The sequence below is a fragment of the Sciurus carolinensis genome, chromosome 8 (genome assembly GCF_902686445.1).
Source record: "Sciurus carolinensis chromosome 8, mSciCar1.2, whole genome shotgun sequence".
In the NCBI taxonomy this organism is placed as follows: domain Eukaryota; kingdom Metazoa; phylum Chordata; class Mammalia; order Rodentia; family Sciuridae; genus Sciurus; species Sciurus carolinensis.
The window spans coordinates 10,254,366-10,271,993 of NC_062220.1; the positions used below are offsets into that span (position 1 = coordinate 10,254,366).

At 36.0% G+C, this 17,628-nt stretch overlaps 1 protein-coding gene across 1 annotated transcript; it reads left to right on the forward strand.

Moving 5' to 3' along the window:
* Window positions 1-17,015: 17,015 nt before the first annotated feature.
* Window positions 17,016-17,240, forward strand: LOC124990583 (anaphase-promoting complex subunit 13-like). Its single transcript, XM_047560728.1, has one exon. The coding sequence runs from the start codon at window positions 17,016-17,018 to the stop codon at window positions 17,238-17,240; it is 225 nt and encodes a 74-aa protein (XP_047416684.1).
* The last annotated feature ends 388 nt before the right edge of the window (window positions 17,241-17,628 follow it).

The window sequence follows — 17,628 nt, forward strand, 5'->3', positions numbered from 1 at the left end:
ATCTGTGCATGCAGGAAAGAGAATGACATGATAGGTACATATTTTATAGCTCTAAAATGTAAAAGTAGGGCACTTGCTGTCCAAGCTACGAGGAAATGACTGGAACTTAAAATGTTCTCCTACCACTTCATCAGAAATAGCTTTAAACCTTAAACCGTTCAAACAACCTGTGGCACAACAACTGCTAATCAGATTGTGCTTTACTCAAGGAATGCAGTATGGCACAGCATTGAACATAAAACAGTATGAATATGCATGATGAATATCAGGATGAGCAAAGCAGTACCCTTGGAAGAGTATGAGCACTAGTATCCACTTATACGAAGTCCAAGAACAGGTGAAGCTCCCTGTTAGCAGTCGTTCATGACAGTGAGAATTGACTGGACTTTTTTGAGAATGGTGGAGAAGTGTGTTCTAACTGGGTTGCTGATTGCATGATTATATAATTTGGCCAAACTCAAAATCTGCACATTTAAATCATGTGGACTTCATCATGTATAAATTTTGCCCCAATTTTAAATATTATAATAAAACATCTATTTTGGCCACTTATGATATGTGCTCATGATAAAACCCAAGGTCCCTTTCTAAATGCAGGGGCTCTCATGAGGAAGTGGAAGCACCTTCCAGAAGCATACAACTTGTGGTGGACTTCAGTGCAGAGGCGCCCTCCACTTAGAGATTCTAGAAGAATGAAAGTTGAGCGTATCTTGCTCGTAGATCAGTTCCCTCAGCACACTTTTGATGAACTCGAAAGGAAACAACAGTGAGATTTTGCTAGTGAACCTGTGAAGCATAATTGAAAGCAGATATGTTGGCACAAAGTTGACTTTTAGTAAAAAGATAGGAAGGAGCAGATTCTTATCATTGCCTAAATAGCCTGTAAGCTCTGCATGAAATGAACTCAGCACAAAATTTCTCTAAGAATAAGTCTTCAAAAGCTTTTGCCCAAATCCTTATTGTCTTATATTCTGATTATTCTTATATTGGACTTTTGCCCCCTCTAGAGATGCAAAGAGAAATATGCCTGGATAGCTCTAAGACTAAAGTCTACCTTCCCTCTATACCAACTTTAAAACACTGGACAAGTTACTCAGCCATTTCAAGCTTCACTCACCTACTGTGTAAAAAAATTATAAAACTTCACCTCATTATGTGATTGTGTATTGTTAGTAATGAGATTATGTGTTCAAAGCATCAGAAATGATAAAAATTGTTGCTTTTTGAGTGCAAGGTACATGCCTTTTCAACTTAAGCATCTCAGCTCTAATAGTAATAAAATGTAAACCTTTTACGTAATTTTAACTTTTCTGTTATCCAAGTTTAGAAACAGTTTAAAGGTAAATATGATAAATATAAATATAATAACATTTTTATAACCTTACACAAAAGATCATTTCAAAACATAATCAATATAAAATTATTAATGAGATATTTTACATTCCTTTTCTTTTAGCCAGGTCTTTGGAATAAGTTGTGTATATTACATTTACAGCATGGGTCACATGGCTAATGTGTTGAATGGCATAAGTTTGAATAGTTCAACATAGAGAAGTCATTTAAGAAATATTTTAAATAAATAATGACTCAACTTCCAGGTAAACTACTGAGGTCAAGTAATCTTAGCCAGTATTTTATTATACAGAAAGTGGTACAAAATTGAAGTGTAATGGAACAATCTACAGTGCTTAATCATTGATAATGTATAAGTATTTTATTAATTTGAATGTGATCTCATTTAAAATGAACTTTAAGGTAGAAATTATAAATTATAGGTAAATAGACTTACATGTCAGAAGTCTTGAATGAACTGATCAAGTGATTTTCCTAAACTTTACTTTAACTGCAAAGTAACTGAAAGAAAATTTCATCTATCAGAACCTACAAAATTGCTCTTTCCAGCTCTGAACAAGCCAGATCAAATGCAGAATGAATATTAAAGCATCTTCACTAGAGTATCTATTCTCCCCAAGGAGAAAAACAGTATAAAATTTCTTCAAATTTTTGAAAAATTATTTTATCTTCTTGTGAATTTCCTAATAAATTAATTAAAACATAAATACAAGTAAGGTATGTTATAATTATGTGTGGGTGATTTTATGAGAGTAATTGAAAGTCTAAATTAATCAATTCTGAACTAACTAGAGTCAATAAAAGGTCTCTGCAAATTAGCCTGGAGGGAATAAAAATATAAATATATCTGCTACATACCACTACTGACTTAGAAAATATTAAAAATATTCTATTAATAAAAATCAGTGGCAAAATATAAATAGCTAGGGCTAACTTTATGGTATCTTCATAAATAAAACCAAGATCTTCCAAAATATGAAATACCAATTTAACAAGAAAATCCAATGTGTTCTTAGGGCTAAATATTCCAAATATTTTAATTATGGTAAAATTATTTTATATGTTGAGTTTTTAAAAAATAATTATCTTAAAAATAACAGAACATTTCAAAGTTTCTCATGAAAATAGTGAAGTTTATTTGAAAAAAATTTAAAGGGAAGCCTTAACCTATCACATATTAAAAAATATTATAAGGTTGTAATAAGTAGTATCATATTTGTACCAGAATGCCTAGAGTCCCCTGAATTGCATACAGTATGCACAACATATTTAAATAAAGATATTACTTCTCCCTTGGTTCCATAATCCGAATGCTTGTATTCCTCCAAAATCCTGTATTGAAATCCTCACCCACAAGTCGCTGGCTTTAGGAGGTGGAACACTATGGAGGTGACCAGGTCAGGTGAATGGAGCCCACCTGAAAGGGGTTGAGGCTCTTATAAAAGAAGCCCAAGGACACAGACTTGCCCAGTTGCCAGGTGAGGCACCAAGAGAGTGTCTTCTGAGACTCAGGAAACAGGTGTCCTCCAGCGCCAAGTCTGCAGGTAATTTGATTTTGGACTACTCAGTCTTCAGAGTAGTGATCAATACATTTCTTTCGTATATGACCTACTGAGTTGATGACACTTTGGTATAGCAGCCCCAAAGGACGTGGGCAGCAGGAAACTGGGAAATACTCTATTGGCAATGCTAGGATATAATGACGTTTTAAAAATTATTTTCACCTCAGTCTATTCTTTAAATAAGCATTAGGTCAAAACTCAATGTAAAGTAAAGGCAGGAATGGAGGACAAGAAGACCTGCTAATGGCCATTTCCTCTCTTTTCCCTGTCAGTTCTCAAGCTCCTCAAAACCCCTGAGTGTTCGAAAAGCACATCAAATGGTGGGGCTGCAAATTAGTGCAGCCACTCTGGAAAGCAGTGTGGAGACTCCTTAGAAAACTTGGAATGGAACCACCATTTGACCCAGCTATCCCACTCCTTGGCCTATACCCAAAGGACTTAAAATCAGTATATTACAGAGATACAGCCACATCAATGTTCATAGCTGCTCAGTTCACAATAGCCAGATTGTGGAACCAACCTAGATGTCCTTCAATTGATGAATGGATAAAGAAACTGTGGTATATATATACAATGGAATATTACTCAGCCATAAAGAATGATAAAATTATGGCATTTGCAGGCAAATGGATGAAATTGGAGAATATCATGATAAGTGAGATAAGCCAATCTCAAGAAAACAAAGGACAAATGATATCGCTAATAAGTGGATGATGACACATAATGGGGGGTGGGAGGGGTTAGTGTTAGTGTTAGATTAGGGTTAGGGAGGGGGGCAAGAATGGAGGAAGGAAGGACTGTATAGAGGGAAAAGAGGGGTGGGAGGGGTGGGGGGGAAGGGAAAAAAATAACAAAATGAATCAAACAGCATTACCCTATGTAAATTTATGATTACACAAATGGTATGCCTTTACGCCATGTACAAACAGAGAAACAACATGTATCCCATTTGTTTACAATAAAAAAAAAAAAGAAAGGGACAGCAAAATGATTTCTGGGTTAACAATGGGAGAGTTTCATCTGTCAATTGCCAAAGACCACAGCATAGCAGAGGATTGAGGTGTGCTTGCTCATTCTCTTGTGTTCCTGAAGTTTACAGAGAAAATCTTGTCTCAGAGGGTGAGAATTACACCTGTATACTTAGTTCGCTAAAGTTAAACAAGAAATAAGCCAATCCCAAAAAACCAAAGGCCGAATGTTTTCCCTGATAAGTGGAGAATGATATATAGTGGGGGTGGTAGGATGGGGAGTGAGAGAAGAATGGGGGAACTTTGGATTATGTAGAAGGAAATGAGAGGGCGAGGGGGTATGAGAAATGGTGGAATGAGACAGACGTCATTACCCCATGTACATGTTTGAGGACACAAATGGTATGAATCTACATCATGTAGAACCATAAAAATGAAATGATGTACCCCATTTTTGCACAATGAATCAAAATTTAGTCTGTAAAAAAATTTAAAAAATAAATAATAAAAGAAAAAAAAACCATAATCACGGAGTTTTCCATGGCTCAGAATTTCATCAGATATATTCTTCTACATTTACCCAATTAACATTGGATTTACTTTTTAAATCAGATGAAATATATAAATTCTCTATACATCGTGTTTGTAACTTTTGTATTCAATACCACTGACTGTTGACTGTATATAGTTTTCCAGCAGATTCCATTTTCTGATATTTATTTAGTGAGTTTTGTATCTATATCTGTGAGAGAACTGGTCTGTGATTTTCAATAATTTTACTTTCTCCATTACATGTTATTATGAAGATTATTCCTCCTCATGAAATGAGTTGGAAAAGGTTAATTCTATTACTTTTTTTCCTCTTAAAGTGTTTATTGAGCATTTCTATGATTTTGTCCTCAAATGTTTGGAAAAAAGAATTGCTGAAACTTATGGGGTTTGTTGTTTTGGTTTCTTTTTGCGGTGCTGGGGATTGAACCCAGGGCCTTGTGCATGCAAGGCAAGCACTCTAGCAACTGAGCTATATCCCCAGCCCCGACTTATGGGGTTTGATTTTTTTTTTCTCTTTTTGTGAAAAATTTTGTAATAACATTTTTGGAAAACTTAGTAGATAGCAGAATATTCAGATTTTCTCATTCTGCTTCTAAAAACTTCAAAAAGTGGTATTTTATTTAAGGACATTTTCCCACTAGATTCAAAATATCAATGTTTTTGCCCAGTTGTTCATGTTTCATTATTATTATTTTAATGTTTATGAAAACTTAGTGATTTTCCCTTCTGCATTTCTGCTTTTAATAAGTTTTTGTTTACTCTTTTTTTCTTTTTTAATCAGTCTTGCTGGGAATTCTAAAAATACTATTTTGCTGTTACTGAATTTATTTATTATTCCATTGATTTATGTTTTATACATATTGTATCCATTCTTTAATTAAATTCCATGTCTTTTTACTCCATTTTTCTTTGATGGAGATTTAAAGCACCAATTGCTTTTCTCTGTACTTCCTTCACATCAATAAATGCCTTTGATGTTACACATTGCTCTGTAAATACTGTATTTTTTCCATCTTATAAGTGTTAATATGCCATATAGCGCATAATTTCAATATATTTTTCTTCAAATTGTTTTTAAATTTTCATTATAATTTTATCTTTTGTTGAATTTTTACCTAGAATCCTCTTATTCAAATTCCAGACTTTGGTCTGGGTGAGTGGCCAATGCCCGGCCTATAATCCTGGCTACTTCTGAGGCTGAGACTGGAGACTGAGACATGAGGCTGACAGGTTTGAGGCCAGCCTCAGCAATTTAGTGAGACCTTCAGCAACTTGGAGAGAACCAGTCTCTAAATAAAAACTAAAAAAGACTGTGATTTAGCTCAGTGGTCAATCCCTAGTACCAAAAATAATAAATAAATAAATAAATAGATCCAGACTTTAGGAATATTCCTAGTAACTTTTGAGATATTAAATTGTACTTCAATCCCCTTGTGATCAGGGAAATAGATACTCTCAGTTATTTCAATTATTTTAAATTTATTGCAGCTTTCTTTATAGAAGTGTTGATTGAATAAATTTTAAAAATCTTATAAACTCTGAAGATGGATAGCTGTACTTCATCCTTTATAATCTGAATGCTTTTTGAAAATTTTCATGCTTACCTGTTCTTGTTAGAACATCTCACATTATTTGAATGAATGTGATAAGAACAGTTGCCCCTGTCTTCTTTCTGATCTCAGGGAAAAAGCCCTGTGTTATTTTATGAGGAAGGATACATATTGTGAGGAAGGATAGATAATGTTGTTCATAAATGTTCTTTATTGAGCTGAAGGAGTTCCTTTCTATTCCTAATTTGCTGTTTTTCTTTTTTTTTTTTTTCTTAATGATGTGGTAAAATTTTCTCAAATTCTCATTGAGATGCTTATGTTGTGTCTGTATTTATTGTATTATGATATTATCTTATAGTCATTGTTTTCCAGATGATGGACAAGCTGACTTTCCTGCAGTCATGGTGTGCAACTCTTCATACATATTATGAAGCTTAGTCTTAATGAACCTCTCAGCCATGGTCATGGTCAGGGGGCATTGCATGTGTCCTGGGACACACCTTATTCCTCCAGCAGGTCCCAACTCCACCTTAGCCTTCACTTCCTGCTTGCACACACCTCAAGATCAAGCAGAAATGAGAGATCAGGGCTTCCAAGTTCTCTCCTGGGTGTGCATATGTACACTGCCTTCTAAATTACCAGGAATATGTCACAATCTTTCAAAACTTCTAGACTTCCATTTTCCAGAAATTTCTTTTATGTTTTTTAGGTTTACCTCTTCTTTGCTCCAACTAATGTTGACATCTCAGACAACTTTGGCATTAAATACCCACTGCAGTTTGTTTTTGATAAATCCCTTAGAAATAATGCTGTTTGTACCACACAAGCTCAGTCTGGTTAAAGACCAGCTCTGAGAATAAGGTTTTTCTAAGGAACTGCCAGGCACATCAAATAGGAATGGTTCTCTGTGAACGGGGCTTCTGAGGCGCTATGAGTGTTAGGTTTAGGTTTCCTGAGTTTCATTTAAAAAATAATTATTAAGTTTTCTACATTTATTCTTAATTCCTACAATATAATGCTTCAAACTTTGTCAAGTGTCTCATATTGAAAAATGTGGTGAAATTGTGTTATTGTTTTTTGGGGGTTCCTTAATCCTCTGATTTTTATAACACTAGCAAACATCAAAGTCAAAATCTCTGATGATTTCCGTTCCTTACACTGGATTTGACAACCTCCATTTGTGTCCTGAATCAGTGCCCCCACAGAGTAACTGGATGCTAGTTTAACAGATGAAAGATGATACCTTATTAACTTATTTTTGCATTTCTTTTTATAGTGAGATTTATCATTTTCTCCTCTGTATATGCTAGTTACATTTCTTCTTTGTGTTACAGATTTTTTCCTCTGGAATTTTACATTTTTTAAAATATTGATAACAACCAGAAAAAAAAAAATACAAATTATGTTTTAAAAGACATGAGAGATCTGTGGAAGCCATAAAGTTTAAATGAAATAAAATTCCATGGAGGGAACAACCATTTGTTAAACCAGCAGCGCAAAATAAAATGAAAAGAATGTCATGTGCTATTACGTGTGAAAATGTATAAATAGTTTTTAAAATTATAATAATGAATTAAAAATAGCAAAAGATGTTCATATTCTTTAGATCAGTTATTCTCTTTTTATATTTCTTTGGGTGTATTGTTTTAAGTATAGAATATTTCTTATGAGGATTATCATTATACAGTCATGTAAAAGAGAAAAATTGATGGGAATCTAGCAGTACAAATGTAAGGGTGTGTTTAAATAAATTACATGATTATAAAATAATTATTCTACTACAAAATGGTGTTTTCAAGATATTAATAATGTCATAGCAAAATGCTTGTTGTATAATGTTTACTAATTTATTTTTATTAACATGCATTAAATGTAAATATTAATGGGATTCAGAATAATATTTTCATACCCACCTATAGCAGGCATGGATCAAATTCACCCACCTTTTATCCACCCCCAGAATCCTGTGTTAATTACTATTCTACATGCAGGTCAACTTTTTAAACTTCCATACATGAGAAAAAGCAAGTAGTTATTTGTCTTTCTGTGTGGAACTTATTTCACTTAATGTCCTCCAGTTCCATTCAGTTTGCTGCAAATAACAAGATTTTAATTTTCTTTGTGGCTAAGTAATATTCCATTATCTCTATATATTAGTTTCTTTACCCATTTGTTCACTGGTAGGCACCTAGGCTGATTCCATTTCTTACCTATTGGGAATAATGCCACAATAAAGATGGGCATGCAGCTATCTCTTTGGCATGCTGATTTCAATCCCCTTAGATATATACCTGGAAGGAGTATATCACTTATGTCATATTGGTCATATGGTACATCTATTTTCATATATGCTCTTGGTAATGTAAATTAGCACAGCCATAATAATCTTAACGTAGGGTTTCTAATTATTCTTATGAAAATTTCAGTTATAAAATAACATCATTTTAGTCTAAAATTCAGATATCCATAAATTAATGCATTGAAAATATACTACTACTAACAGTGTTTCAGATTATGGATTATTTTTTGAACTTTTCTGTTTTTCAAGTTTCCTACAACAAGTATACATTGGTTTTGAAATTAGAAAAACACTAAGAATTAATTTGGAAGAGTCCAATATAGTTAAGTTGAGGATGTACAGAATTGCAGTTAGTTCAGTACTTTTGTGCTGAACTTAGGTCTGAAAAAAATACCAGTGATGAGCAGTCACAAGTGAGCAAATCTGATGTATTTTTAATGTCACACACAGTTCTTCTTCACTATAATAGCTATTATGCTGATTAGGGTCAAAGTTACTATAAAATCTTCCTTTAAAAGAAGCCATATACCCTGGTACAGCTTTAGAAAGTCTATAAAATATCAATATTGTGGTTATGAATCTCGAGTCCTGCAAACTGAGTTCCAAACTGAGTTCTCTCGCACCTGCTGGAGGCAATTCTGGAGGAACCTGTAAGGCAGGTCAAGGATCTGAAAGGATAGAATTAATAACACCAGTTTAGAGTAACACTTTTATAGAGAAAAGTTTAGCAAATGTTTCATTATTTATGACCTAGGTCTACCAATTTGAACTTCTCTGCCTCCAACAAATAATATTGTATGAAGATAGTAGAAAAGTTTAAAATTACAGGATACATTTAAACAATTAAAGACTCAATTATTTAAAGACTCAATTATTTAAAGACTCAATTATTTCTAACCTAATGACTCAGTGCATGTTGTATTTTCATAATGAAGTTATAACTTGGAATTATTTATGAATATGCACACACTTAGCTTTTTCCCATAGGGCATAGATGGCAGTGAAAAAAAATAAATTTAAGTGCTAAAATATGAACTTTTGTGATATATAAGATGCAAATTATAAAAGTATGAACTTTATTGAAAGATCAGTACAAAGCACTGTGCCTAACAACATAGAAAATTAAAATCTTGTTATTTGCAGCAAACTGAATGGAACTGGAGGACATTAAGTGAAATAAGTTCCACACAGAAAGACAAATAACTACTTGCTTTTTCTCATGTATGGAATTTTAAAAAGTTGACCTGCAAGTAGAATAGTAATTAACACAGGATTTGGATTTAAACACACACACACACACACACACACACACACACACATATTTCTACCTTCAATAATGTGAGGTAGATTCAATTTACCATTTGCCAACAGCCCATTTCAAAGGTGAGGACTTTGAATTTTAGATAAAGTAGATAAGTAACAAATGACCCAAACAGAATTTGACTGCAAGTAGTCTAAGAGTGTGTACTTTTAATTTTATAGATTTTTTTCAAACACCTCTCCCTACAATTTAAAAATAGAGTGTTTTCCTTTTCTTCAGATTTGACTTTGGGTTTCATTGTATAAAGTTTTTTGTAAAAAAAAAGACCTAATCATTTGCCTTATTTTTATTGCCTGTTTTTATTATAATCCTAGCCTGAAAAAGATGTGATACTTAAGATAATTCAAACAAAGCTATCAAAGGAGTTTGCATTAATCCATTCAGGCTGCTGTAACAAAAATATTATAGAAATATTTATTTCTTACAGTGCTGGAGAATGAGAATTCCAAGATAAGTATGGCAGACTTGGTGCCTGGTAAGGGTAGGTTCCTTGGTTCATAGTTCCCAGGAAACGTTTTGCTATGGCCCCACACAGTAGAAGGGGCAAGGAAACTCTTTGGAGCCTCGTTCAATGGGGACACTAGTCCTATTCATGAGGGATCCACACTCATTACTGAATCACCTGCCTCAAGACCCCAGCTTCCCACACCACCCCATTGTAGACCAGGATTTCAGCATATACATTTGGAAAGGGGAAAGAACACAATCATCCAGTTTGCAAAAGAGATTATTTCAAAAGCGTGAACAGAATGTAGCAGAACCTCAGCACATAGTGCACTATGAGTTCACTAACAACTGAGCTTCCTTACCACCTGAGACCTGACAGGGTATGGGGGAGGTCCTGGGGCACTGACAGGAGACCATGATGTGAACATGATTGGGTTGGGAGGAGCTGTTATCTGCAATCCAGAACATGACCACATTTCAGCAAACTGTCCTAAATTCAGTCAGGGATTAATAAATGACTAGGTCAGGTTCACCACTTGCTCAACGCAAACTGAATCTAGGCAGCAAAGAGTCCACTGACAGAGTCCGGTGTAAAGCAGGAAAGCAGATCCCAAGAGACAAAGGGAGGTTGTGAAGGACATTCCTGCAACAAAGGTGAACACCATTCTCACACAGTACCTTCTAGTTTTTGAAATATATTATTAAATATATTAGAAATGTTAAACAATTAACAAATTTACATTCTATTTACTTTCAATAAACACTTTAAAATAAGCATGATGATTTATATGACTCAAAGTTACTTTTGGTTATTGTATACCAAGTGGAAATTTTATGTTTATATAGTTAGCCTTATTATAGAAAATATTATCAAGAAGATGACCTGGACAATATTTAATTAATAATCAATCTAATTTGCTTTATCTTAAATAATAGTGACAGTAAGATTTTGAGTACCAAGCTTTTTACCATGCCAAAACTGTGTGATAAGAAAGGGTTATCAGAACATATTTTAATTATTCAAATTTTGAGTGCTGCAGCATTAGGTCAACGCTAATGGCTAATGGAGGCATATGTCTAGTGCTAATATTAGAACATTACACCCATAACAAAACCTCATTTAGTGATTCCCAGATACAGGACACTGTGTTTAGGCCCTTTCCATTCATCTGTTTCCCAATTTAGAGGTATATCTCTATTTTTTTTTTCTGTTTTCTTCTTCCTCTTCTCCTCCTCCTCCTCTTCCTCCTTCTTCCTTTCAGTTATGGGGATTACATCCAGGATTACATCCCCAGTCTTCCCAGTCTTGTTCCCCACTTGAATTTGCTTTTAGACTTATTTTAAAATAAGGAAATGAAGATTAGAGAAATCACATATAATTTCTATACTCATTAATTCATGTCATTATTCAAAATATGCCCCCTTTGATGCTCAATGCTAAGCTACCTGAAAGCTAGTAGAGAGTCCTCCATCTGCATTCCCTCTGTCTGCCGTACTCCGTATGTTGAGATAAATGAAACTTTGAATTAAGGAATGGCCAAGGCTGTTGAGGGCCGTCTTGGACAAGATGGCACCTGGCAGTGAGCCAAGGGTCGCTGGTTACCAAAATAAGGAAGTACCCAAAAAAGCTGCTTGCTTACTAGTTCCTTGGGGACTTAGGACGTGTTAACGCGAAGCTCAAGGATTGGCTATCTAATATCATGCCTCGCGTGGACAGCTCGTGATTCATATAGTGCTATGCTGGCATTCCTCTGCATGCTGTCCTGCGTGAGAGAAAGCTGTGCTATAATTGGCTGATAAGCTAGGAGCTGGGGGTGGAGAGAGGGACAGGGAAGAAGAAGGGAGATAGTAGCAGAACAAAGGAGGCAGGAAAAGAGGGAGGACGCAATAAATCTCGTCAACTAAAGATTGGTGGTGTCTCCTTTCTCCGCGCAGGTTCCTCTGGATGGAACACAAGGCAAAGGACTGGATTATATCTCGAGGTGTGGGGTCTTCTCACAAACTGGGGAATGCTTGGGCACCTAACTGAGAAGTTTTCTTGAGGTTTTGGAGGAATAGGACATTTGCCATCGGAAGGACCTCAATTTAAAGGACTAAAGTGGAATTTTCCCAAGATCTCATTTTGAGACTTGCACAAAGATCTTTAATGAGAACCTTTCTCCATTTGAAATCCACTTAGGGGAAATTAAACTGAACAAACACATGAGGAGATATTAAAAGAGCCAGTGGATCTACGACTCAGCATAAGAATTTGACCTCTCAGTGAGCACTGTTTCCACAAGGCCTCAGTCAACCAACAACTGGAAGTGTAGAAACTAGGCAAGAAAATGAGAGGAAGTCTTTCTTTTATCTACCCCTAATCAGCTCCCTAGATAGTAGTGAGTGCTTCGAGGAAGGACAGTGAGTTCTAAGTCTCATAAAACCTTTCAGAACTCAGAATATAATGAGAATAGCAAGGCCTGCTTGCCTTTGAGGATAGAGGCCACGGGGAACCAGGGATGAAGGCACAGTCAAAATGGGATGAATTCAATTCTTGATCTAAAATGTCTCAACTGACTGGTCCCAGGGGAGGAAAAGTAACTGATAACTTCAGAATCCTTATGATGTGTTGCACTTCATCTAGGCAATTAGCATTTACTAATGCACTCCATCTTCAAAGCATGATTTGGGTATTATCCTTATCTCATTTTAACAAATATGGAAGCCAAACACAAAGAGGGTGAAGAAGTTGCCCAAGATTATAAAATAGTAAGTAATGTGACTGGATGGAAGTCATACCCCAGCGGTCCAGCAACCGCCCCAAGCTTTTACCACTGCAGTATACTACTTTCAAATCCACTGCTCTCCACATAGGACCATTTGAGGTCCAGTGAGGCAATGTGATTTGGTGTGTCCCTTCCCTGAATAAGAATGATCTCGCTGATAAGTGGATGATGACACATTATGGGGGTTGGGAGGGGTTAGTGTTAGGGTTAGATTTAGGGTTAGGGAGGGGGGCAAGAATGGAGGAAGGAAGGACTGTATAGAGGGAAAAGAGGGATGGGAGGGGTGGGGGGAAGGGAAAAATAACAGAATGAATCAAACAACATTATCCTACGTAAATTTATGATTACACAAATGGTATGCCTTTACGCCATGTACAGAGAAACAACATGTATCCCATTTGTGTACAATTAAAAAAAAAAAAAGACTGGAGGCTTATCATTAGAAATAAAATCTGAAGACAGCTTCTGCTATGTAAATTGCCCACAGGGAATAGTGAAGTACCCAGCTTGCCTCCTTCCTTAGGTTGACCACATCCTCAGGGGTTCAGCAGCAGCTGCCTCTTGTAGGTCAGTTTAGATCACCCACTTGTTATCATTCCTCATGGTTCCTACCAGAAATGGCCATGTGGGACCTCTCATCTACTGGTTCACACTCATACTTCCTAAATTGTCCAAGTTGGGTAAAACTTGTACATAGGGATGGAGGAAGGTTTCACAGAGCCAGACACTTGGGTATTGTTGGGAACTTTTTAACGAAAAGAAAGTAAAAATCGATTCAGAAATGTAGACATAAAAGTGAATACTTAAGGGAGAAAGTAATCATGCTTAATGATTGTTTCACTATATTATACAAATGCCCACAAAATTCAGAAAATATATTTATATTAAGTTAAAATCTGATATTTTTAATAAAAAATTCAGGCTATGTATTCTTTGATCAACATAGTTTTGTATTATTTTCTATATAGAGAATATATCAATGATTTTCTCTTTCTAATGCAAATGATTTCTAATTTTTATTGGTACATTATAATTACACATAATAGTGGGATTCATTATGTCATATTCATACATGCACATAATTTGATTGCACTCCCAAGTAAGTTTTCTTTCTCCTCCCCTCGCCCTCCTTCGATCTACTTGCTCTACTGGACTGATCTACCTTTGATTGTTGTTATTAACATTTTAATTAATGCATTACAACTATGGATATAAATGTATGTGTATCTACATATGTGTGTGTGCATATATATTTATATATATATACTCAATTCATTGTTTATATTCATCCATCTTCATAACATAATTTGCTGGATTTCATTCCCAGTGCTTCTCCATACCCTCTCCTCCTCCTTCCCTCTCAACAACCCTCCTCTACTCTGTTGGTCTCCCTTCTGTTTTCATGAGATCCATTTTTCTTTTTCTTTTTTTCTTTTTTTTTTTTTTTAGCTTCCTGATAAACCCGACTCAGACATACATGTCTTGGTTGAAGCCTTTGAAAGGAAGAAGGGTGGGGGTTGGGAAGATGACTTTAGGATGTCCCTTCTAAATCAAACCTTCAACCTTCCACATAGCCAAGACCCCAGGGAATCAGGACTGTAAACTGGGGCTCATGCAGCATTAGTAACCTTCCGCTTTCATCTATATTTACTACTTTTCTCTTTATAATCTGGTTTAACAGGAAAACAATGAAGGACTTATTTTCTAATTCTGGCAGAAACTGCAAAGAAGGCAGCAGCTTCAGTTACACATTGTTTTGCAGGCAGTCTTGAGATTCAGTGGGAATAGAAATATGAAATAATGTCACCTGGGCGGTTTTAATGATGGAACTAAGAAAAACAAAACAGTTTCTGGGACCTGAGGTAAATCGATGAGAAACTATTCATGGTGACCTGAGATGTATCTGGACATAGGATGCAATGGACTGTGCCTCAGAACGAGCCTCCCAGATTTAATTTCTGGTCATAAAAATGCATGAGGAGGACTGTTGGCCTTAACTGGCTATACCAGACTTTGCTCCCACCTTCCTACAAAGAATCACCCCTTACTTCCTTGTACATTGCAACATCTTTTGGACAGAGGAGGCTTCATAATGCTACTCACATCAGATTCATCCATATGATATGTGTTGTCCAATGTGAGCAGAGGGACAGTGTGTCAGTTACCAGTAAAGCTGGAGAAACCATCATCTTCCCTTCTTGCTCTCTTCTTCTTTAAGAGATGAGCAAGTCCCAAGTGGGGGACTGCTCCTTTGTCCTGTCCTAAAATAAAAGAGGCATGGAGACCAGCTGCTGGACCAAGCTGCAGTCAATCCTCAGCTTGCATATAATGAGATCAAGAGAGAATTGACTCGAATGCTGGCGTTGATTTAGAGCATCAGAAGTAGCAGGACTGGGAATGTAGCTCAAGGGTAGAGCACTTGCCACTTGCCTAGCATAGGGTGGCCCTGGGATCTTCTCTCCCAGCCCTGCAAAAACCGAAATGAAACAAAATAGCAGATAAATAAATGATAAAGAGAGGATGAGAAATCTTCTGGTACTACTCAAGTACCAGAAGAAAGGAGAGTACCTTTGCAAATGAATTTTCAGGAAATGAAATACATGTGGAGGCTGTGTATGTGGTAGAAAAGGAAGTCCATGAGAGACAGGGACTTTCTCAGAATGCACTTTAAACATCTTGAAAGGGATAGGAAGTCATTAGCTAGAGGGAAAGTGAGGATGAAATCTCTGTAGAGAGGTGAGGACAGGAAATGAAGAGAGGACCAAACTAGGGTGAGGTCTGATGATCACAGAGCATAGATACTTTGGTATGGGTAGTATTTAATGTTTCTTGGAAAAAGGTTTCTATTTTAATAAAAATCACTGAAGTGCCAGGGTAACAATAAAGTTATATTTATAATTTGAAATGGATGGCAGTACTGATCAAAATATCTTTCAGTGTCTGAAAGAAAATAGAACTTATTGCCTTCCCACTGCCCATTAGCATTCTAGGGCGATACTGGGAACTGCAACAGGTCAAGATTTTGCTCCTAAGACAGCCTGTGATCATTTTCATGGATGTAGGCAGAAAACATGAGAACTGGCTCAGAAAGAATGGACTTATTACAACAGCTTCATCTTCCTGCCTGTCTCCCGTTATCCTAGGTGTCATGGGGGGAGGGGTGATGAGAGGCCTTGACTAGGTGAACTAAGGCATAGCAAAGAAAGGCTGGGCTTTGCGATTTTAGAGTAAGCAGAACCAAGAACACACAGAGATGCCCAGGGCCCATTGAGAACCTTCTCTCCCAGCAAGTAATTGCAAGATTAGAGACAGGAATCATGTATTTCTAACTTTCATTACAAATATACAATGCATATTTGAACATTTTGTTCTATGAAAGGGCAAAGCACAAAAAGTTCTAGTGGGTTTCAAATGAGTTGTCTCATAGCGCCATTACTTGGCAGATTTCTTACTGCTCAGTGGAATGTCATGGTGACTTTGATGTTTTTAAAAAGTATATTACCAGTTACTTGTTCATTGATAACAACCTACAATTGATGAAAGACAGAAAGTATAAGGCACACATATATTAAAAGTTGAGTAAAAACTAACTACATTCACTTTAAAATGCTCATTACAACTAAATTTACTGATCAAATTTTCTGTATAGTATATAAGAATGTCTGAAAATTTAAAAAGAAAAAAGAATGATACTATTGTGTTTTTAAGTGTGCCTTTTTTCATAGGTATAATTTCAAATGTTACCTTGGCTCTTTCACTCATGTTGACAATGAGAAATAAAACAGGTAACATGAATATAAAACAATTTATTTTTAACACCAGGAGCAAGATGCAAAATTTATGTAAAAGAAAATATTACCTCCCACTATTTGATGGCCTAGCATAAATTATGTTAAATACAGGTATTTTAATATAAATTCAGAGTCCAAAATATTTGTAGAACTATATCTTTTGGCCCGCCTATGGTAAGGGATTTTCGTGTCCCCAGCCTATTTCTTGAAGAAGAAGGACCGTCTACGTTCCTTAGTTTCCAACTTTCCCTCAGTCCCAGTAGCCGAGGTTGAGGCCTTCGCTTCACCCTTAGAGTCATTTTCCTTGCTGCATGCCTTGTCGGGTGGAAAGGGACTTCCTGTGGGGATGCTAGCCCTTCCCCTCTTTGATTCCACATTTGATCTGACAAAATCAAAGTTGCAGGAAAATGGACAGTAAGGTCCAGAGAGAAGGAAGGATCTTGGATTTGATTGACGATGCTTGGCAAGAAGACAAGCTGCCTTATGAGGATGTTGCCATACCACTGAATGAACTTTCTGAACCTGAACAAGACAACGGTGGCACCACAGAATCTGTGAAAGAACAAGAAACAAGGTGGACAGACTTGGCCTTGCAGGACCTCCATGAGAACATAGCCCCCGTTGGAAAGTGACTCTTGATTCCTTTCTCATGGATGGATTTTCAAAAATATATAAATACAAAATATTTTTAAAAAGAAAAAGAAATGTATATTTTAATGATTCTGATTGGAGATATTTTTATTAACAGTTGGCCCCTTAATAATTAACATAAAATGTAATTTTTAGCACTGTGTTTGTCCCATAATATGGCCTCCATCAATATTTGTTGAATAACTGTGTCATTATCCTAACGGTTATCTTCAAGTTAAAATGTGTGTTCATGGAGCTTCTGCAAATGAGACTAGGCTTGTAGGGGTGGGTGAGTGAAACGGTGTCTCTTCTGTCCTCATGAAGCATATCGTTTCCTAGGGAACAGAAGTGACCTGTTAACAGAGACAAAAACACATTTAAACACTGTTA

What these genes read in the sequence shown, in the direction of transcription:
- LOC124990583 (XM_047560728.1), top strand. Translation starts at nt 17,016, where the DNA reads ATGGACAGTAAGGTCCAGAGAGAAGGAAGGATCTTGGATTTGATTGAC.